The sequence below is a fragment of the Phyllostomus discolor genome, chromosome 5, assembly GCF_004126475.2.
Source record: "Phyllostomus discolor isolate MPI-MPIP mPhyDis1 chromosome 5, mPhyDis1.pri.v3, whole genome shotgun sequence".
Taxonomy (NCBI): domain Eukaryota; kingdom Metazoa; phylum Chordata; class Mammalia; order Chiroptera; family Phyllostomidae; genus Phyllostomus; species Phyllostomus discolor.
In genome coordinates, this window is record NC_040907.2 from 6,442,589 (window position 1) to 6,466,145 (window position 23,557).

Sequence of the window (23,557 nt, forward strand, 5' to 3'; positions counted from 1 at the left end):
AGAATGCAGAACACACTGAGTCTAACTCTCAAAGGCAGTGGGGGCAGAACAAAATCAAACAAATAAACAACAGGAGACTGGGGGCGGGGGGGGCAAACCCCTCTCACTGCCCACCAGGGAAGACCAGGCAGGAGCCCCGCCCCCCGGGACTTGGACTTTCCCACCCGGGGCCGCAGCAAACAGCTCAGCAAGGGTTCTTCCATTTGGAACACCGAAGTGCTTGGCTGACGCCCAAACAGTCTGTTCTCAAGGACCCGGAGGCCATGTAAGGGACAGTGTGGGGCGGGAGCTCACCGAGGTTCGCTCCGGCTGCAGGTGTGGCTGTGTGCATGCTGGGGCTGGGGGGCTGGCCCTTGCAGTTAGCTTCCTGGAGGCAGACGAGTGTGGGGACGCTGGTGGCCCTAGATCATTCCCGATGCCACCTCTGGCGAACACCTGCCTAAGGCATCTCCAGGATATACGCTCAGAGCAGCAGCAACTGCGACACTGCACTCTGCATGTAACCGACTGAATGAACCACGTAAGAAGCCTACATGTAATCCAGAAAAGACTTTTGCTTCTTTCATCTCTTTTTAAAATCTCTTTGGGTCTGCTGCACCCTAAATCCCCTGGTCAGCATCATCGACCACTTACACTTTACAGGTGATTATAAAGCAGGGATGGACCCAGGAGACCAGCGGTAAACGGGACCAAGTCCTGCAGCATCAGGGAACCTGGATCGCTGTGCTCTCGGGGGACCTCTGGACAGACGGCTGTGTCAGCTTTCCTGTGACTCAGCTTCCCAACGGTCACACAGGCAGACCAGACAAAACTGCACCCGCAGTCTCTTCCAATACACCCGAGCGGTCCCTACTCAGCCCGTCTAAGGGAAGTGGCTGTCTTTCATTCAGAAACGACAGGCGGGGGAAGAGAGCGGGAAAGGTTTCAAATGAGGGAGAGGCAGTTCAGGCAGACCTCGAAATACGGAGAAGATTTCGAAAACAAGACAAAGGAGCAGAAGAAAAGGTGGGCAATTCAGGAAACTGAGTGGGCGAATGCAGAGGAAAAGAAGTCCGGCCAGAGCGCAGATTCCGAGGCGGAGGCACCGAGAGACGGGCGGAAGAAGTGCACTGAGCTCGCAACAGGGGGTTCTGATGAGGCTGCGACATCTGTCCCAGAGCACTTGAGGAACTGAACAGAGTTGAATTTTAAGAATGTTTACATTGTTTTTTCACTCTTCCTCTTAACAACATATGGTTGTATGATAACCAGTTTGAAAGGTAAAGAAAACTGTTTTTGAAGTACGGTGGCTAGTTCTTGTTAGCATTCTTTTCAGCAGAAGAGTCCACAGTGATGGGCACGCCCTGTGCCTGCCCTGTTCAATGCGGCGGCCATGAGCCGCACTGGCTACTGAGCACTTGGGATGTGGCTGGTGTGACCGGATATTCAATTTCATTTAATTTAAAGGAGCCGCATCTGGCTAGTGGCCGCCATATCAGGCAGTACAGCTTAGATGCCTGCTGGACACAAAAAACCCACGTTTAGCTGCACAAACTGATGGAGCAGATCTGACAGAACACGCTTGCTCAGTCTCCCGAGGTACGTGGGTATGGAACGCTAATTATGAAGATAAGTAGTAACACACGAATCTCCCTAATCATGGCTAAGCCAGACAAACCAATGTCAAAGAACTTTCGATGACCTGTACATACGTGTGACCCAAGGCCTAAGGCTAAATTCGCTGACATCAAGTTTTCATGCACTACGTTACAACATCTTTTACTTGGGAAACACAACTTTGTATTAAGAAATAAAAATAGCAATCATTTACCAAAAGGTATCTGTAATTAGGTGAAGTGAGAGACCGTTCTTTTTAGAAGCCTTACTTTGATTTTTCAATAATATGTTTTAAGCTTCCTGAGGTATAAAATTTTTGCAGTACCCTGGTACCGACTGAAACAGCAGCCTAGCACTGCTCAGTGGAAGCCGGGCGAGCGCAGGGTGCACAGGGTGCCGAGCACACGGGCTGCAGGTGCTCGAGCACACGGGCTGCAGGTGCTCGTGCACACCTGCGCCTTACCTGCGAGTCTGCGCGAGGCCCGGTCTCCGTGCGGGGAAGTCTGAGTGGCTGAGGGACAAGGACAAGACTTGGTTTTCACAGGTCTGTCGCTGTTTTGTACTCCCGAATTTTGTGCTATGTGCGTATTACCTTTTCAAGTAATACTGCTTTTTAAAAAGTCAATTAAAAAATGTAGCTGGGGGAAAAAAAAGGCCTCCAGCCCTGGCCGAGAGGCTCCCAGTGGGCTGGAGCGTCGTCCCGTACATTGAAGGGCTGCAGGCCTGGTCCTCAGTCAGGGCACATACAGGAGGCAACCCACTGATGTTTCTCTCCTCTCTCTCCCTTTCAGAATCAGTAATAAAAAATGTCTTTGGGCGAGAATAAAAAAAATAAAAAGTAAAATAAAAGGAATGCTTCTGATATCCCCTAAACAATAAACAGAGGAAGAAAGGAAGGAAGGAAGGAAGGAAGGGTCTGCAGGGACAGAAGGTCCACGTGCAGGCCCAAACGCCGCGGCACAGCCCACAGGACCCATCTACCCCGGACGACTCCTTGGGGGCCTGGTTCGGGGACCCTCAGGCTTTGGGTTCACCAGGCCTCCAAGGAGCTCTGGACGTCCCGGCCTCACCTTCCTTCTGGGGGCTCAGACTGTGATGTCTCTCTCCCCCCATACTTCCAGATCTCGTGAGCCTCCAAGGCCTGCCAGTGCCACCTCCTGAGCATCTCTGGACCCGGCCGCCTCCATCCCCACTGCCCGAGGCCTTCCCTCTCTGCCACCACCCCTCGCCCCTCGGATGGCCTCAGAACTGGTCTTGCCATCTCCTCCTTGGCACTCCTTCCACCCACTCTCCGTGTGCTCCTAAAGGGTTTTTATAAAATAAACCCATCAATCATGGCTCTCCAAATACTTAGATGGCTGCCCCATAGCCATTAGGTTCAAGTTCAAACTCCTAATCTGGGCTATTAGCCCCACATGCTATGGTCCCTGCCTGCATCTCCTGCATCACCTTTTACTTCTTTTGCTACATCACCCCAACCCTCCAGCCATACTGAACTTTCAGAACCCTGAACACACTGTGCTTGCTCCTCCTCACCGTACAGGCCAAGTTAGGTACCACTCCCCACGGGAAGCCTTCTGGAGCCTTTGGAGCCCGCATCAGGGCCCTTATTTCCCACAGCTCCCTGGGCTTCCCTGTGTAACTGTATTCCTCTGTATTCTGATGGCCTGATGGTCGTCTGCTCCGTGGGCTCGGGGAGGGCAGGGGCCTGTCGGACACTGGCAGTGAGCAAGTGCTCAATAATCACCGGCTGAACAGGTGAACGGGGCATCCATGTCCAACAGAAAGTCAGATACTCTACTCACTGGAAGGGTGTATGGCATTTTAACTACTTAAAACCGTAGTTAAACGACGGAATGACTGTAGTATGGCCTCTTGTTTTAACTATTTAAAAAAACTGCACTCGATGCTGGGAAACAGAACGAAAGCCGTTTTTTCTTCGCCATCCCTCCTGAACTCCCCAAGCCAAGACGCGGCCAACTGTTCTCAGGCATCTCTGTTGCTTTACCTGGAACACCCTCCTCCTCTCCCCACTCTCCTTCGCCTCCCCCTGAACACCCTCCTCCTCTTCCCACTTTCCTTTGCCTCCCCCGCACTGCACTGAGGTCCCCCCTGCAGGGAGAACGGCAGGATCAGCCCGGTTCCTCCTCTGGCTTCCGAACCCACGTGCTCATACTGGGGTCACCGTTCGCTCAGGCTTTAGTTCCTCTGTCTTGTGCGCGTCTCGCCCACCTCACAACGGAGGAACTGCTGTCTGTCCTTTTTACACCTAGAGCCTGGCACAGGGCCGGGCACAGAGCACGCATTCAAGAACGCGGCCGCACCTGAAGACGGCAGCCATTGGCTCTTTCCTAAGCTCACTGGCAGGTGCTAACAACAACGACAAAAAGACTAGGTCTTTGCCAGTGAGTCAAGGTCAGAAGGCCGGATAAGAGGGGCAGGTGCAGATCCCAGAGCAGAACCCAAACCTGTCCCAGTCCAGAGCATGATAAAGTTTAATTTTTATTTTTAAAGACCCTTTCTAATTAGCACTGAGACAGCACAGAGAGAGAAAAACACCAAAGTGATAGATGACTCCTGGAAAATACCAAGTCAAACAGAAATGAGAGTCTCAGGAGAGAACTCTGTTTAGGGGAAGCCTTTCAAATCCCAAGGTCAAAGACACGACGCCCCCAGCAGCCACTCAGCCACCGGCCTGCTGCAGCTCACCATTCTCCCAGGGCCTCGAGGCAGCGCATGCGGCCCAGCATCAGCTCCGGGTCGTCCTTGTTGGTGTCCATTTTCTTATCGTAGGCCACCAAGGCGTCCTCCCACTCGTGCAGTTTCTCGTACCAGGTGGCCTGGATCTCCTGCCCAGTGAGAAGAAGGGAGACTGTGGTGAGGAAGGCGCGGGGAATGAGGGGGGCACGGTTTTTGACCCACACGCTCTTCCCTAAGGCGCTGTGCTGTGCGGCTGGCACTTCACCCATCAAAGCGCGTCTCGGCTTTGAGCAAAAAGGACTTCAGCATGTCTGGAGGTGTGTTTGGTGACAGTGGGGGTGTCAGTCCCTTGGCACGCTGATGTCATGATCCCGGGATAATCCGAGAGTAGATGTCAGGTCGTGCTCCTCCCCCATCACTCCCTGCCCAGACACAGAGGTCACCGGAGCTACAGGGATGTGAGGACAGGAGAAACCACTGGGACAGCAGGGAGCCTGAGGAGACCTCCTGCACGATGCCAAGGCCTTGACCCGCGGGAGTGCTGCCGGGGGCCACGCGGGCGGGAGGGCAGCGGCTTGCCTGACGGGGCCAGAGAGGCAGGCCGCATCTGCGTATTTGCTGGAGGAAAACAACTCGGTCTTAAAAAGCTTTTGATTCTCTTCATCTCCTCATGCATTTTTAAACTTCCAGGAAACAGTAATTTAAAATATTATACTACCGCTTAAAATTCTTTGGAAAAACCTCCCCCCCTTCTCCTAGAGTCCCCCATCCAACGTTCCTTCCTGCTCAGCGCCGGGCAGCTCCAGCAGTGCCAGGGCCAGAGGGCGGATTCCACCACCGGGCAGACGGCGGGCCACGCTGAAATTCCGTGTCGGCCACGTGAGGAAGAGGCGCTGCGGTCTAGAAGGTGCAGACCGTGGCTCACTTAATGGGCAGGGGACTGTTTTATGTATCTGTCTGCCCTCCACCTCACTTTGCCTGCTGGGCTTCCTCACCAGCTTAGTAAATGACTATTTCTCTACCAGACCAGGGTAGTGGCTCTCCAGGGGTTTCCTTAACAACCATACGATTCTGCAGTGAAATTTGTATGATATAATGCAGGGCCCGCATTACTTTCCCCCATTACCCTCCCCTCCTTTCTCAATAAAACTGACATTTGAGGACCATATGCACTAACAGCAACTCTGTTAAGCTCACTGGAAGGATCTTTCTTCTTGAACCTCTGTCAGGAGGTCACTCCTATTCCAGGGCGCTCGCCTGCACTACCGCCCCTCGTTGGTTCCCAGCAGAGCCAGCCCCCCCCGCGGCCCCTGCACTGATCCCGCTGCCGCCGCAGCCTTCTCCCCAGTGCCGGTGGGTAGTGGGGTTTCCCGGGACGAGCACTTGTGGCTCCGTGGAAGGCACAACTCCCTAAGCTTCATCTTCCAAGCCTGTTGAGAATAATGCCTCGACAGGAAAGAGGAAACTTAGAGAGCGAGAGTGACTGCAAATAGAGTGTAAAATTAACCACTCTTAAATTAAAAAGTAACACTGGAAAATTCCCATTTCGAACTTCTGTCCGGGGGGGAAGGCGAAGAGGGGGCTAATGACTAATGGGCGGCGCACGGCACGGACAAGCAGAAAGTGGGGGGAGCGGCCCAGGCAGCAGCAGGTCAGGCCGGGGGCAGGATACTCTGAATTGCAACAGACCGCAGGAACTATAAGGCTTAAGCAATGAATCACACAAAATTCTAATGAGATTGCTGTTACATAAATTGTGCTGAGAAAGCACAGGCTCTGCCAAGGAAAAGCAAGCCATTGTCAAGTCTAATATGACTCAGCTACCTAAATATAACAGAAAACCCACCACAGGTTTAGCAATCACCCTGAAGCTAACGGCCCCTTCAGAACCTGGAGCCGGGGGCTGGCACTCCGAGCCCCCGGGTAAAAGCGGTCTGCTGGGAGATCACCCGAACCCCGGACGGTCACGGAAACCTGGTCTCGGTCAGCTCTCACTGCGGCGGAGAGCCTGAGGCTACCCAAGGGCAGGCCGGCTCTGCCTGGGCGGCCCCCTCCCCTGACTTCCTGCCCCGTGCAGACAAGGACTGTGGCACGGACGGAGGAGACGTCGTGCCTTCTGTCTCGTCTTCTGGAGAGATGCTTTCCTGGTCCAGTCCCAGGTCTGTGCTCGAGAGGCACACGATTCTTGTGACAGTTCCAGTCCTTGTGTGAGGCAAAAGCCTGGGAAGCAGTCACCATTTTTCTTCACGCCAACGTGCTGGACTCTTGATTAGGGTAAACCAGAGCAAGTGACCGACACGACTAATGGAAGGTCCCTTATCACAAATATGGGCCCGGAACTTCCTGACCTTCCAGGAAGTCAATGCTAAGTTGATTAAGCTGATGCTTTATGTATGGTTAGGAAGTTCCCAAAGCACCCTCCCAGGACCGCAGAGAATAACGGGGACATTTTAATATTGGTAGGGCAAAGACGGCAGGAGAGAAGCTAAGTCAGTAATAATGAAATGGAGCCATCACTCAATAGTAGGTATAAATGAAGAGTGTACCTTTTCTGCAGAATTGGTCATGGTTTCATCCGAATTATGTACTGAGTGTTAACTGTGGGTCAGTGACCGTGCCAGCTACCTCAGGTGACACAAAGATAACTCAGGCTGGGGCTAAACACTTGGGCTCTGATGCCAGACTGCCCAAGTTCAAGTCCTGGTTCTGCCACTCATTCCCTCTCTCAGCTCAGGCGAGGCTGTTACCCTGTTGGAGCCACAGCCGCCTTATCTGTAAAGTGGGGTAACGGCAGGACCCACTCAGCAGCCTGTTGAGAGGACGGAATCAGATGAAGGACATAAAGCTCTCAGCAACGGGCTGGGCACACGCCACGAGTCTGACGACCACCAACTATTACTGTTCACAGACTCTGTCTTTAGGGGCTGTGTTCACTCTGTTGTGTTTCCGAGCAAATTAGATTTTATTATTTTTTTATTAAAAAATTTAAATTTAATCTTTATTGTATATTTTTTCCATTACCACTTAGTCCCCTTATACCATGCTCCCCCGTGTTCATTTTGAAGAAGTCCATGTAGCCACTGTCTCCTTCATCCCTAGGATGAAGGTAAGTCGCATCAGACTGCTACCAGTCAGGAAAAAAAGAAAAGGAAGTAACTTTCTAGCCGTGGCCAAGTGCCTCCTCAGCTAGGTTGCTGCCTCTTGCTTTTCTAAGGGGAACGGAGCACTCACCAGCTCTCCGAAGTGTTTCATAGCGTATTCCAGCACCCCGGCCGCTGCCTCCGGCTGCTGCAGCTTATTGTTGATGCTGGGGAGACAAAAGGAAGAGGGGGTCACACTGGACACTGGGAGCCTGGGAGGCGTGGGGTCCTCTGTGGGCAGACGGCTCACCAGCACAGCGGGGCAATGTCTTGCAGATGCAGAGAGAGAATCAGTGAGCTAGTGCCATGCAGAAAGCTCAGCCTGAGGGGTTTCATCTGGACCCCAGACTCCTCGTTTTGAGGGGCACACTCGGGGGGCAGGAAGTGTTGCCCGCTCTGGGCCTGGTTTCCTCTCGGGTGTTACAGGCCAGGCAGCGCGGGTCTGTCTTTTGACCCAAAACTGTCCCTGCTGTACAGCAGAACCAAATGAAGCACCTTTGAACTTTTACCTCTCACTTCCTTCCCCCAGTTGCCTTCAGTGCCAAGAATCATCAAGGTAAATAAAAATCAGTGGGCTCTGTGGGCAACACAGGAATGGCAGTGAGGCTGGGTCACTCACATCAATGACAGTGAACCCCGGGGACTGTGGCCGTGCAGCCACCTTGTCTGCTCCCCTGACACAGTCATCTCCCTGGGGTCTGGATGCCTCCTCAGTCCCCCGAGGACCACCGCCGACCTCTGCAGCAGGCGCGGGGAGACCGTACCCAGCGTTTCCTGCCTGGTGTCCGGAGGAGATGCCTTTCGCCAACGACACCCTACTTTGCTGACGTCATGGGTGGGCGGCCTGTGGCCAGTTGGGACTAGAGGGTCGTAACTACACTGGGGCACCTAGCAGGAACGCCGGGAGGCCCGGAGCCCGTGCATCGGAGAGGCTGAAATGGTCCTGACAGCAGGGCGGCGCCGGCTTGTTCCAGTAGGAGCCCGTGTAAGAGGGTGAACAGCAACTAACCCAACACTAAACCGAACTCCGCTTGCGGAAGGAGGTTAGGAGGGAGGGCACAGGCCTGAGGAAGTCAAAAGACAACACGATTATGTCTACCCAAAGGCAGGGCGCAAACTGTGGCGGATCAAGTTGGAAGTCTAGACTGGTTTAACAAGAAGAATGCAGTTTATTGCCCTGAGTACCAAGTATTGACTAGAATGAATTTTTAAGTGGCTTTAGGAAATTCCAGGTTTTCGGTTCAATGTGGTAACATGGCAAGAGACTGCTGTTATAAATATTATTTTTAAAAATTTGAGTGCCATCACATTTCTTCCAGTAAAACCAAGAGGGAACTGCCCAGAAATCTGATGAACTAGAGCAGTTGACATTTGTGAAAGCAATAATCTAATGCCTCATATTTATAAAGCACATTTCAAATAATCTTTCCAATCCGCCACTCCCTTGACCTCACACACCCTGGAAGGGAAACGTACTTTCAGTCCTGTTTCACTCCAGAGGAGACTAAGGCAGTGATTTTCCCCAAGGCCCACAGCGACTGGGGACAGTCCCCATATGACCAAAGCAATATGGTGCTTCCTCTTTATTAAGGCGAGGAGGGGTGGGGGTGGGGGCGTGAAGGAGCTTTGGATCTGGAGTCAGAAGACGTGCATTTACACTCCTGGAGGTCCAGTTCTGTGACTTACAAGCTGCATGGCCATAACCAGTTTTGAGTTTCAAATCGCACATCTATAAAATGGGGCTAATACAGGCCCCACTGGCGTAGCTCAGTGGATTGAGCACGGGCTGCGAACCAAAGTGTCGCAGGTTCGATTCCCAGCCAGGGTACATGCTTGGGTTGCAGGCCATAACCCCTAGCAACTGCACATTGATGTCTCTGTCTCTGTCTCTCTCTCTCTGTCTCCCTCCCTTCCCTCTCTAAAAGTGAATAAATAAAAAATCTTTTAAAAAAATGGGGCTAATACTACCTCCTTCACAGGGTTCAGGGATTTAAATGAAATAATGGATATGAACTTGCTAAGCAGGTCTTTAGAAATGCTTCTCCCTTTATCTGTTTTTGTCCAAGAATGGAAGTTGCTAAAAACAGTTACATGTTTGTGTACAGGAAAAGCACACATGCAAGGTTGACGCCTGAGCCAGCACTAGCGCATCGCCGAGTTCCAAACTCATTCTGAGCAGGGCTACTCAGATCGGGGGTCCAAGATCTGGGCACCGGGCTCTGTAACTGGAGTGGAAGTGACAGTACAGCCGTCCCCTCTTCTCCTTCTAGGAGCGGACAGGCAGCCTCACGTGGCACCGACTGGCAGGCCCACTGGTGCTTCTGCGCAGGTCCCGAGCACAGCCGTGAGGCAGAACATTCTCCGTGAGTTTCCTGCTACGGGAGTCAGACGTGTTTTAATGTCTCGGCTTCCTTTCGGAAGCCCGCTGGCGGTTTTCTGAGCTGAGAACGAAAGGCCAAGTCCACAGGGACAAGCCCCACTGCACGTTCACTGTGAGGCCGTCTCCCACCCCTCCTGGCCCTGGAGTCGGGGCTTCACCTTGCAGCTCACTCCCGTGGGGATGCGTGAACTGCACTGATAATTACTATTAGCGGGTGTGGATGTGTGATGACCGAGTTTCTTGAACCCAAATAAAGACTCTGGAAGCAAAGATGACGGGGGAAAAAAAGCCACTTTCTCTATGATACTATTATCAAATATGTAACATATCACATATAAACATATATAATTTATAATCCTAATGTGGACTATTGGAATGGCGCTGGTAGGAACATCAAGTGTTTTGATGAGGCAGATAAGGGGCTCCTTGCCTGGACCAAAAGAGGTTAACTCTATGAATCAGACATCAAAATCTAGGCGCCCTAACAACTGTGTTCCAACCTTATGCTCTAGGACGTGTTCTGTCTTCAAGAACAAATGATAAACACCACCCAAGCTTGCCCCACTAGGGATTAAGCAACACGAAACCAAACCCCGGCCAAAGCCCCTTCCCGCTCCACTCTCCCAGTCGGAAAGAGCTGTCCAAACATCGACCGGACCAGGGAGCAGAGACTGGACGCTGCCGGGGAGAACAAGTCTTACCTTCCCGCTGCTGTGGCTTGGACAGGCCTCCAGCACAGCTTTACAAATTAAAAAGGGAAGCTCATCATGGGGCCCCAACTTCTTTAAGGGAAAGCCCAGACAAGTCACCTGCCTAACACTTCCCATGTGAGTGTGTGCGGAGGCAGGTGAGGAGGCAGAGAGAACCCCCGGGGGAGGCAAGAGGGGGGCTGGGCTCACGGGAGGGACTACTGATGCGGCCTTTCGCAGCTGCCGTGAAAATGGGGGGTATGCCTTGCAATTATGATATGCTCGTGGCCAACAGTGAGGACGACCCCTGACAAATTACTCCACTGACTAAATGGACGGAAACACGCCCGGGGAAAATGAGGGGGATCGGTCTAAGAGTCCTTTTTAAATCCTGTTTTTGGACCCTCATATGAAGACCCGAATGAAAGAAAGAAGGAGACTGTCTGTACACACTCTTCCGCTTGCTCAGAGTAGAGATTTTAAGTTAACCAGCTGCTAGCACCCTTTAATTTTTCCTCCTCCCCATCTGCATTTTACTTCCCTGCAGGAGTTTCTCCCTAAGCTGCATCTCTCCATTCCGTCCTTCCGAGTCCCCAGTCATGCCGACAGGCTGCCGAGGGAAGCAAACACAGGGGTGGAGGCGTTGGCAAGGGAAGTGAACAGAACTCTCGGTGCTCAGAGAGCCTGCCACCCTGTGTAGGACCCTAACTTGTTTCCCTTCCTCCGTGACTTCCGGCACTCTGCCGTGGGAGGCAGTCTACTGTAACAACAGAGATACCTAAGTTTATTGAGAGCTCACGGCACCTAAATGCTTATATGAGCTATCTCCACCCTAGGAAGCACGCACCATGGTTTATAGTCCATTTTCATATGAGGAAACTGGCCCAGTAGGTCGCAGACTATTGGATATTATCCTTTCTGTTAAAAATTATACCATTTGGAAGGCCCTTAAATAACAGCTAAGAGTACAGTGTGAGCTCACAACGGGAGGGACGTGTCTCAGTGTCCTACCCTCGGTGTCAGCAGGCACGGAGTAAACAACTGTAAGATGAAGGGAAGAAAGCACTGGGCGGGATGTTTGCATTCGCTGATTCTCTCTCTAGTCCGTCCTTCGCCCTTCGGGAGAAAGGAACCCTACTGTGCCTTCCTCACTGATACTGTGGCTAACCCTCCGGTCTGACACCCTAAGCGCCCAACCCCTATTTTTTTAATTTCCTGTCGGAAGCTGCTAACACACCTTAAAGCCTCCCAAGACATCACGCGGCCAGGTGGCCGCAGCAGTCTTTCCCAGGGCAGCTGGTTCAAGGCCGCCAGGTTTACGGGCAGCCCAGACTGGCGAGTGTGGGATAACTCAGCCCCCATGGAAACTCGGTAGTTCTAGCTACCAAGTCCTCAGTCTCCTGCCTGCCTGGGTGACACGATCCTGTCCTTTGAAATATTCCCCTTTTAAACTCAGATGTGGTTTACGAGACTGGAGGGAGAGACGGATGATGTTTGACTCATGGGGAAAAAATCACCTTTGCTCAAAAGCCCCCTTAATGAGGAAGTCTCACTTTATGGGGCAGCTGGGAGTTTTCTACAGCCCGTTCCATAAACGCTCCCTCGTGTGCCCCTCAGTCCTTCCCTGGTAGTGCTGGAGGCTGGTAAAGGGCAAACTGTTCACGCCCCGGCCCGACAGCACAGGTGACACGAACCAGGCCCCGCTGACGACGGTCTAGGCAAACGGACCTGACAACAGACGAGCTCAGCGGGACGGAGGCCTGGGCAGCAACGTGCCCACAGCAACAGGGGCTGAACCGGCAGGTCCACCAGACTTCCCAGCTCCTCTCGCTGTGCACTAAAACCATAAGGAAAAGAGGGCTGCGTCGCAAGCACTTCCTAAGCGGCCGATACCGATCCCCACCGCTGTCCTAACAGGGCCGAAGGGATATACATTCTACCCCAGATTCCAGGGAGAACATCCAGTGAGATCTTATGTAGTCCGTGGATCTGTAAGGCGAATGGAAACTGCCTATCCACATACTCAAACCCAGGGCCCGCACATGAACCTGGTGTTAGGAGGACAATGAGGAGGGACAGAACAGGACAGTGAATTCAGGTAGCAAGACGGAAAAAGGCAATTATACAGGCATTTGCAGTCTCATTCATTCTCCACCTTGAGGGTTAATTTTTATTAAAGGAAGCTGAATTTAAGACCTTGGAAAAGAAAATTCTTGGCAACTGGGAAAAGGCTTCCCAGAGTTGAGCTGAGTTAACACACACAGATAGGGGACTGTCTCAGCGCCTTCCGTGCTACCCAGACCCACCAGGCACCTCTTCCCCCTACTCTCCAGAAACCCGTCTCCAGAAGCGGGGTCAGTGTGTGAGCTGAGGGAGGGACTCCGGCTTGAACTTCTCCTTCTTGACAGGCAGGTTCCCTGTCAAAGCTGAGAAGCTGGTGCTGGGACCGGGCCGTTCACTTCTCTGTGACCTTCCCTTTTGAGTTCTCTCTTGGGGCTTCCCACGGGGTGGGTGGTGACCGGCTGCACTGAGGGCAGGACCAGCAGGCAGGGTCTGTCTTTAACTGCCCCAGGTCTCCATGCTGCCACTCCTGCCACCTGAAGGGTCTCCCGAGTCCCTGCCCCCAAGTTTCTGGACTGGCGTCCAAGCCAAAGTAGCTCGGCCGGGGAACCCCTTCTCGAGTGGTTCATTTGGTTATTTATTGACCTCCTCTCCTAGCCATGGCGCCGTGGCGACCTTCAGCTATTCAGAGCAGACCGATGCAGGGTCATCGAACACCGAGCGGAAAGCCAGTCAGACGGGAGCACCCGCAGTCCCGTCTGGGGAACTACTCAGGCCCCCCCAGTGCTCCCTCGGGCATTTACGAGGACGCCAGGCACTTGCTTCCCAGTGGCCGTGGGCCTTCTCCTATTTCTAGGGCAGACCAAAGCCTGCATTTTATGTGGTTCTCTGTCAAGTAAGAATTCTCTGAATTCCCTTGGTGCCAGGCTGGCGACACATGGGACCTTGGTGGTCTGAATGAGGTGCTCCCGTCCAGCCAGGATGAGGCCGAGCTGGACACTGCTCGGGTCCTCACGCCCATATAGGGCGATGACTGCTTCGGATCATCCCGTCAGTTCTGCCGGCACCAGAATGTGGCTCTGCGGCAACATCAGCCAAAGACAGAGCAGCTGGGCTCCCGTACAGGGCCGGGCGGTTTTGGGGTTGGCTGGGCCCCGGTGTCTTTGTCAGGCCGTTCCCCTGGGACTCAAGGACCAGCAGAACGGACTGCAGAACTCCGGCCTGGGATCGCCTCCTTCTGGACAGGGTCACTTAAGAGCAAAAGGACAGCAGTGAGGACAGAAGGCAACGTGCAGACATCTGAAACAGGCCGCGGGGAAAGGCCGCGGGGGCGACTGAAGCGCAGGCAGCAGCAGAAGGGAGGGGAGGCTGGCAGGCCGCAGCTACCCGCTGATCCCAGGAGGCAGGGGACGAAACGGCACCGCCACGTCCGGCACGGTCCAGCTTTCCTTTCTCACTTCCGGAACTTCGGAAAAGGAACTTCAATCCTTTTCTACACACTGAGAAAGAGAAGGCTGGCCTTGCTACAAGGTTGCAAAGCTAAGACGTCCAATGTCCTTGGAGCCCTTGGGGACCTCAGGCACCAAGACAGAAAAGACTTGGTGGAAGAGAGGCGGCTGGCCTCGGACAACCCGAACAGGCTCCCGCCGGCTCTGCCCATGGTGGCCTACAGGAAAAGAGCTCTGGCGGCTGTCCTCACCCCTCCTGTGCCCAGGCACAGTTTAAATGGGAGGCCTGTCCCGATACCTAGAGGACGTGCTTAATCAGTATGTGAGAAAGTGGGGGCCTTGACACTAGGAAAGATAGAATGCCGACAGCTGCCCAGATTAGGGAAAGGGAATACAAAAAACCCTGTTTTTTCAAGACCAGTGAGGCAGGCATACCTTTTTTAATTAAGAAAAATTTGAGGGAGGGAAGTCCACCACAATATAATCACCTTTCCAAAATACTATTTAAAGCCTTTTTAAATCCTTATTTGGTACACCGCGGTAACCAAAGCATTCCTGTAATCGTGTACTCTGTGGTTTCCCAGGACACAGGCATCTTGCATGTCACCCAGGGCCTACACAAGGACTCGGGAGGGCTGCAAACCAACTGTGTCCTGCCAGGATCCGGCATCTGCAACCTGTGACTGGTCTCTCGAGCGCCCCCTCCTGGCTGGCTGGGAGCAGCACTTGTTAGATGACCAGGCTGCCAGCAGCGCTCCCTCCGGGTCAGCACGTCTGTGCTCACTCTGTGCCTGTCAGCATGTGTCCTGGAGAAGTCTGCGAGGTCGGCTCAGGGACTCACAGTGCCCGTTCCCGGAGGACGGGCACAGTGCTCCACGACACGCCAGACGAGCCCTCCCATCTTGCACTTCGCCCCCAGGCACCACCCGGCTGGATGCCGCAGCATAACGCCGGCGCGAGGCGCCGAGAGTGTCGAAGCACACGGTCGCGCTGGCCGGGTTTCCAGCCGGGGGCCTGTCAGAGGTGTGCTGTAAAAATGACGAATGGCTGTCACATCTCCAAGGCTCCGGCTGATTTAGGGAGCTATTGGCAGGCACATCACTCCCAGCATGTCAGCCAGTTAATTACTTCCAACTTTATCTTTCTTGTCAACACTGCTTGACAAATTGGCCATTATCTTTTTATTCTACAACAATGAGCGCTGCTCCTTTCCTGGTGATGCCCGGAGGTCTCTCCTCCCTGTGCTTCTTCACACCCAGAGCAAAACGAAGAGCTCTGTGAGCGACATGGAGAAAGAGGCTGCCAGGAAAAGGAGGGCGAAAAGGAACGAAAAGGAGAGAGGGCTGACAGGTGGAATCCGGAGCCGATTCCCAGCGACCTGGACTCGAAGCAGAGCCGATACTTTGGGTAAAATCCCGACTCCTTGGCTTCTCGGTGTCCAAGAGCTCTGACTCAGTCTGTTATGCGGATGGCGTCGGTGAGCTGGCATGCGGTGAGCTGGCCGCTCTGAACATCCCCACTTAACCCTGCGAGCAGATGCGAGCTGGCCTTTTTGCTCCGTTAAGGAGTGAGGCCGCACTGCAGAAGCACCGATGCCCACTTTGGGGAGAGGGAAAAGAAAAAGTGTGCCCACCCCCTTGGTAAGGAAAAGCTGACAGGGGAGGACCAGGACACACTAGGGCTGGGTCACCAACATTCTGAGACAACGAGACATCCACAGGAGTCTGGGGAGACCCGGATGGTGCCACTGACACATCCCATTGTCACCGGACAGATCGTCAGAGGGGGCCGTGGGGCAGAACCGAGCACCCACTGTATTTCAGCAGTTCCAAGACGCACTTTTCCCACACTTGAACGTCTCTGACATGGAGACACAGTGCGCACCTCTAGGTTTCAGAGCACTGCGACACAATTTCATTGCCAGCAGCGAGCCCTCCCCACCCCCGTAGCGGCACACAGACAGCAGCCGCAGCTCCTCTAACTCACCAGGAGCGGTCCCATTAAGCCTCAAGGCACTCCTGAGGACGGGCTAGAGGCAGTGGCAGAGCAGAGGTTCACTGCTGAACTACAGCAAGCCTCTCCCTTTGGAATGATCTGGGGCTGCAATGAAAGACGGCCTGTCCTTGCGGTCAACTTTACGAGAAACCTGGGACCGCTCCCCTTGTACAGCTCCTCACGGAAGGCCAGCTTCCCGCACGGAACGGCAGCTCTCCTTGGGGTTTGCAAGACGCTCTATCAAGGCAGCTATTGTCCAGTGGTTCTGCAGGGTGCCTTCAGGACGCTCCCCGGTGATGGGCGGGAGACCCGACCCCTTGGGTTGGGTGTGGCTGGCTGTGAAAGGGCATTACAGAAAAAGAGGGGCTAGACAGATACAATCTGAGCTTGTGCACCGGCTCCGTCGGGGCTTCCTCCACATGCCCACTCTTTGCTGCCTGGAGCTTTGCTACGGGGGTACAGATTCCTAGAGGCACATTGGCGCTTCCGAAGTCAGCATGAGCCCAGAGGTCTGGAATGTGTTTTTACTGAGACGTGAGGAGAACTGAGCACATCCTTAGCCTTCTGGACGGACTGTTTTTTCTTCCAGCAGACATGAAGGGGAAAAAACAAGACTGTGTACCTTTTCTGGAAGCCAGGAAACAACTGTAAAAGCAGGACTCATACTTCCAAGCAACACAACAGACACCTTGGGAACACGTGTCCGGAACCCAGACAGAGCAGGTTCTGTCCAGCCACCTAGCCCCTCTCCTGCGGGCGGTCAAGCCCAGTTGCCCTTGCCGTGAACTGGATGCACAGACACATCTGGCTCCAAGTCCCCAGCGTTCTTCAAGAACCACAGGCCTGCCTTCCCGGTGGTGCTGCCCGAGCCAGGGCGGCAGAGGTGCGGCCTGAAGGGAAGCTCTGCGGGCCCAGGGTGGCTGGGCACGGACTCGTCCCCTGGTCCTGCACCCCCACCCCTGATAGGGTCCCATCTCTGGCTAACAGGGACTTTTTACAATTACAATGTTATGGACATTTGATGCCCACATGTTAAGTTCCTGGACACGTTATGGGGACTTAGTTACCCAGCGACATGGCTGTCTTTATGGGGACACGTTACTTTCTTTGTTCCGTCTTCCACATGGGCAGCTGCGTGCGGCCCCTCGGGCTGCGATGGCGGCTAACTGCTAGGGCCACGCTGGCTGAAGAGCCGGTTTTGTCACAGGCCTCCAGAACCAACCCCTGCTCTGTGGCCCTCTCGCCGCCCTTCTTCACAGGCAGAGCACGAGGGGTGAGGCGCAAACCGATGGTTTCCGGGGATACAGAGGGATTACACTACAAGGGTGCTACCTCGAGTTACTGGTCAAAAAAAGAAGGTTGAACCACATGATCTCAACTGTCCAGCCCCTACTTCCTCTGATCCTGTAACTATGACCCGTGGAAGAAAGATGGGCTTGGAGCAGGAGAGAATGCAGTGCCCTACAAGGAAGACCTCACCGTGGTAAAGTACTGGCAATGACCTTGGAGAAAGACGCTGATTCTCCCTAACATGTTTATTTAGGGGAACGGAACCTGCTGTTGGGAATCCAGTCTTTCATTCGACAACTTCCAATGAAGCGTCTCCTTTGCCCCGGGCTTTGAGCTAAGTGCTAGGTGCCAGGGCTGCCGTGGTGGATGAGACGGACCAGGCCTTTGCTCTCACTGAGCTCACAGGGGAGGGTGCAGAGGCACGGAAACCAACCACACTGAGGCGGGGGGTGGGGGTTGCTGTGGGGGCAGGCGGCATGAAGAAAACAGTGCTCAGAGAGAGAGTGATGTGGGACACTTGTTCTGGATCGGGGCGGGCAGGGAAGGCTTTTCTGCTGAGATGACCACTGCAGACCTAAACGGAAACACCTAGCACTTGCTGGACATCGGCTGCGCGGCAGACACCACTCTAAGTGTTTTCTGTGCACTATCTACCCTAAGAGAAGCTCCCCAGCTGAAGTGCGGCACACTCACGCCCGTGAAAGCACACGCAGCGCACAGCGTGCTGAGTGCTCACAAAGGGAAGACAGCCTTGAAAGCCCCGCCCAGACCAAGAGACAAACGCAGGCGCCGGTGGCAGCATCCCAGAAGCCCCGGGCCTTCTCCCGGTCACCGCAGCTCCCGCCTCATGCCCGAGGGAAGCGCTGTCTGATTTTCAGCACGAGGGGTGAGGGCTCCCAGGCCTCGGACGTCCGTGAACACCTAACATCGTGGCTGTGAGACATGGCCACGTTGCTGCGTGCCATGGCAGCTCTTGCGGCTGCTGGATGGTGTTTCCCCGCGCGAACACACCGCAGCCTGTCCGTTTTGCTGCCCACGGACGCCGAGGGGGTCTTCAGTGTCTGGCTGGTGTGTGCAGTGTCAGTCCGCACGCTCCTGCCCGTGTCTTTGGCGCACGAGCACTCACGCTTCTGTGGGGGACGTCCCCAGAAGGACCGCTGGGCTGCGGGGTCTGTCCAGCGTTAGGAGATGCCGACAAAGTGCTCTCCAAAGTGGTTTCACCGACCTCCATCTCCACCCGGAGTGTGCGAAAACCTCAGCACTTGGTGTTTCCAGTGGCTCTCACTTCCGCCATGGTGACTGGTACGCGGTGGCACTTCCCAGTTTGACTGCAGAGCCTGTCCAGCTTCCCTGGGTTTCCTGGCCTTTCGGGCCGCCTGGTCTGCGGGGCAGGTGCCCGCGCACATCTCGCCCTTCCTCTATCTGCCGCCCTCGAAGAAGTCAACGAGGTCGACGTGTGCTCCGAACGCAACACGCGCAGGGGTGCGCGGAGCGGGTCTCTTCCCGCCGGCCCACTCTCCCCACGGCGTCTTCCGTGCGCAGACATGGCTACTTGTATTGTGTGTGCTCATCTACGGTTAGTGTTTCTCATATCTTGTTGAAGAAAACCTTCCTTATCCCAAGATGCTGAAGGTACTCTCCTTCGTCATCTTCTAGAAGCTTTAGATTTACCTTTCACATTTAGAAGTTAAACCTCCTCTGGACTTGAAGTTGTGTGTGTGGTGTGAGGTGTGGGTCCAGAGCCTGCCGCACTCCCCTGGCCCCATCGGGCTGTCCGGCTGACCCAGCTGAGCTCACTGAAAAGCCCGGCCCTTCCTCCCCGTCCTGTGGTGCCACCTTGTCGTGAGTCAAGTGTCCATGCACGCGCGGGTCTGTTCTGGATGTCCGATTCTGCTCCGTCCCCCCGGCTGGTCCGTCCCTGTGCCAGCACTGCGCTGCCTCGACGACTCACTGCAGACCTATCAGACATCGACCTGCCTCACTGCAGGTCCGGGATAGGTCTGATCGCTGGCAGGGCAATCCCTCACTGCAGCTCCGGGATGGGTCTCATCGCTGGCAGGGCAATCCCTCACTGCAGCTCCGGGATGGGTCTCATCGCTGGCAGGGCAACTACTCTACATTTACTTTTCTTACTCAAAAATGCCTTGGCTATTTTTTTACTTTTATCTTATCACACATTAAAATAGTTAATTTCTCTTTCCAGTTGGTAATATTCTTAAAACAAAAAACATCAACTTTAGTGCCTGTTCACAATGCAAAACAAAAACCGCATAAAAAAGACACCATTTGCCAAAAAGCTATTTGTACCTAAGAGTATCAAAGGTGCACAATATTCACCTTCTGTTCAGATCTGTCTCGAAAGCGTAACTATTCTCCTTGACAGAGCGAACAGAGCGTCAGCCACGGCCACCTCCGTGTTGTCAAGGGACCACGGCAGGCAGTTGTTTGGATGTGAGCAACATGTCCTGTGTTAAAATGTTTTGCATCAGCTTTTAAAGAATTTCCCTTAAAAAATAAGTTAAGAGTGTTTGCTTCTAATCCCATTTCCCAAAGCAAATCTCTTAAAACACATTCAGATCCCATTTTTTCTTTCTATCAGGAAAACATCTATGCTCTGTTCATTATCTTTAATTCTTTGCTGAAGCCACCACAGTTCGCCAGGTATAATGCGCGCCCACAGCTGAGCAGTGCCCGTGTGTAAGGCGCACCCTTGTTTTCCCCTCAAAAATTTGGGCAAAAAAGTACGCGCTGCACATGGCAAAATATGGTAATCCTCATAAAAATTCTCTGAAGTGAAGTAGTTGTGGTTTTTATCTCCATTTCACTGACTGGTAGACGCTAATTTAATTTGCCCAGGGTCATATAACTATCAAATTGTATCTGGGATTAGATAGAACTGTCAAATTATATCTGAGACTGGAATGCAGATTTGTTTGCTTCTAGGCCCAGGCATTTAAAGCTCTTCACACACCACTTCCTTAATCCTTAAACCAGATGACTCCTACAGGGTATTTAATAGGAATGCAGTACAATTTTAAGAAATTCTAATGTTCTAAGTCACCCATTTCCAGTTAAAAATCTTGTTTGGCAGCTACAAAAGCCGCTTTCCTGGTACGACTCAGGAAAACAAAGCAACGAGAGGTAAAAGCGTCTTGGATTTCTTCCACAGCCCTTTGTCTCCAGAATAACACTCTCCCCACGTGGACTTCCACGGCCCCTCAGGCCTGGCTCCCTTCCCAGATGCCTTCTGGCTACTTCTGCCAGGCTCCACTGCCCCCAGCACTCTCCTGGGGAGCTGGGGTCTTTCCCGTGGCTGCGCCTCCTCTGCCCAGAGTGCCCTGTCCACTCCCAGCTACTGCCCCCTTTCCTTTAAACTGGGGAGCGCTTCCTTCCAGAACCTCGCCTGGGCCAGGCACTCCTCCTCCTCCTCCTCTGTGTCCCCTATCCTAGCATGTCCCACTATCCTAGAGTCTGTCTGCCTCTCAAACTAGACTGCGGGGCACTCGGGGCTGGGCTCTGCCGCCGGAACGGGCATTCGCCACCAGTCCCGAGATGTCAGGTCGACTCCCCTGCTAGGCGTGTAACTAAAGAAGCGGCTAGGAGGAGGCCTCAGAGCCGTGACTTCTAGTGCACCCAGGGCGCGTGCGCTCCCTGGTAGGAGGGGTGAACTGGGAGGCTTGGGGAAGCGATGGAAATAGTTTCCGTGATGGACCTGGGCTCTCAGCTGAGACAGAGACAGAACTGCGCGACAGAAGGGCCAGGTGTAAATGACTACGTACGGTAAGACAAGCTGTGACTTGCTAAAAGACTTCACAGAAGTAAAGTATTCCCATGAAGCACACAATTAACCTACAACAAGGCAGGTTCTTCTGAACTACATCCATTCCATGAACCGGGAGCCTGGTTTTGAGAGCAGCTGCGTCTCTGCCCCCAGTTTTGAAAGGAGCGGTTGAAGAGGAGGCAGGGGCAGAGGCAGGACGACGTCAGCGAAGGGGAGATGGTCCCTAGGCCTTTGCCAGCTCTGCGGCCGCCAGCGGCCCGAGTGCCGCTCGATGCCCTGCAGTCAGGCGGTGGGCGGTCTTCGAGAACTTCCAGGCTCAGTAAAAGCTCACTGGCTTTTCTTGTTAAGGACATAAGCTTTATTTTCAAAAGCATCTTTCCAGGAGCACCAAGCTGACCCCCTTTCACCACCAGCAAAACAGAGAAAAGGGAAAACTCTAAGGCAGTGGGCGACCCCAGGGTCCCGGTAACCTCCCAGCTAACCCCCGTGTCTAGGGAGGGGACAGAAAGCCTCGCAGAGAAGGGGAAGCCACTCTGCTCCCCACACTCTTCCTGGCGCCCCCCACGGTCTCCGCTGTGCTCAGACCGAGGACTCACTTCCTTCTTTCAGAAACTCAGGACGGAGGACGTCCAGGGCTGTGGATGTTCTGGGGGCCGGATCACCCCCTGGCCTGGGGAACGCCCTGAACTAGCTATTTTACTCAAACATCTGGGGACAGGGGCTATTGACATTGGGCAGCTAAGGCGATTGAAGAAAATCTTCAAATCAGAAAAGCCCGCCTCCCACTCAGGTCTCGAGTCCGCAGGAAGTCTCCAGAAAAGAAACATCGGTGAGCAGGACTCCTGCTCAGACCTGGGGCTTGTGACCCAGCCCCTCCCATCTTCCCGGAAAGGACCGCCACGCGGGCAGCAAACAGGAACGACGGATCCATCCTCTGTCCAGACATGAGGACCTAGTCCCACCACTCTCCTGCTTAGGCAGGGGCAGCGGCCACTGGAGAGAACAAGCCAGGCACTGACCAGGAACCCACGCGACCCCACTGCTCCTCGACGCTCTCCTTACTGCGCTGCCACTGGGGGCTCCAAGCCAGCAGGGTCACAGGCGACGTTACAGGTGACTGGCACACAGCATTTCCGGGGCACGGACTTTGAGCTCAGTGTCATCTGACGGCTGGGAGACACTCTGAAGGTTCTCAGGGAGCCTCGCAGACCCTGTGTGACGCAGACAGCTGGGGCCAGGTTCGTGTTAGTGGAATGAACCCCATGGAGCCGAGGCTGCAGGGCCCAGCTGCACGGGACACTTGCACAGAGACAGCAGGGGCGGGCTGCATCTTTCGAGCAGTACGGCAAGTTACTACAGAGTGCCGGCAGCATCCTCCCCCACGCCTCAGCAGGCGCAGGAGACAATGTGGGAAAAGAAACCCTGACCCACACGATCCAGTACTGCTTTGCGATGTACAGGAAAAAAGAAATTGTTCAGTAGCTCCAGCTGCCTGGGCAGAAATGACCCTCTGAGAAGCTAGAAGCCCTGGCCAGAAAGGACTCCGGGGGATCACGGTGGGGAAGGAGGGTTGCTGAGGGCCGGCGTGGCTCGCGTGTGAAGGACCCACACCAAACAGCAACAGGACAGGACCTGGCCGGGGGGCTCCATGACACGGAAAGCACAGGAGTGAGTTACAAAGACGGGGCTTCTGCTGGAGGACAAAGGGACGTTCGCCTACGTTCTTAGTGAAAAGCTCATTTTAAGGATTTAAAGTTTGCTGAAACCCAGGCTTTTCTCATCAGTTTTCAATGGAAAAGTACAATATCCCCATTCTCAGGAATATCATATACGAGTAGAAAATAATTCAGATCTGCAAACTATATTGCACAGGAAGAGGAAGATCAGACTCTAACTATGGGTGTATTTGGTGACGGGGACTCTTCCTTATGACTGAACCATGGGCCAAGGGCTCTCCGTCCTGTCTGCAGACCAGTGCGAATGCGGGTGACCGACCCAGACCCACGTCCCTTTCTCCTGAGCTCTCGTCTCTGCCATCACCTCTGACCCCTCCTCGCCTACAGTCAAGTGTGAGAAGCCCGCTCACTGTTGAAAGAGAAAGTATGTAAAAGGAAGGATAACCGAGCAAATCCTGTGGATACGATCTACAAAGTCTTTTCTGCTTCCTAAGAGATTTATTGCATCCTCCTCTTTCTAGAGCTCTTCTAAGTTGTAAACGTTCAAATGGGAGACTGTGTTAGATCCAGGTCGGATGGGGGTTTTGTAAATCACTGAATGATGATCAGAGGAAGGCATAAGCAGCCTCATTAAAGCCCGTTCAGCAGGATGCCAGAATACACCAGATCCTCCTACAAACAGCATGGATTACATTAACAGGCCTCCTCGGGTGAGTGGAACCTTATTCCCAACTCTCGCTGCCTACCTTACGCTCACCCCATAGTTATATAACCTCTAGAATGGAATTTGGAAACTCTTCT

At 53.7% G+C, this 23,557-nt stretch overlaps 1 protein-coding gene and 1 long non-coding RNA gene across 2 annotated transcripts in view; one reads left to right on the forward strand and one right to left on the reverse strand.

The window, feature by feature from the left end:
• The window catches only part of MTOR (mechanistic target of rapamycin kinase), a 111,368-nt gene that overhangs the window by 34,443 nt on the left and 53,368 nt on the right, over nucleotides 1-23,557 (reverse strand). The window contains exons 29-30 of the mRNA XM_028511253.2: nucleotides 7,528-7,603; nucleotides 4,306-4,445 (exon numbers count right to left, since the gene is read on the reverse strand). Coding sequence (XP_028367054.1) covers nucleotides 4,306-4,445; nucleotides 7,528-7,603 — 216 coding nt within the window. The remainder of the gene's footprint in view (nucleotides 1-4,305; nucleotides 4,446-7,527; nucleotides 7,604-23,557) is intronic.
• On the forward strand, nucleotides 2,000-21,981 carry LOC118500506. Its single transcript, XR_004903056.1, has 3 exons — nucleotides 2,000-2,040; nucleotides 15,799-15,804; nucleotides 21,343-21,981. It is a non-coding gene; the product is annotated as an uncharacterized LOC118500506 (long non-coding RNA).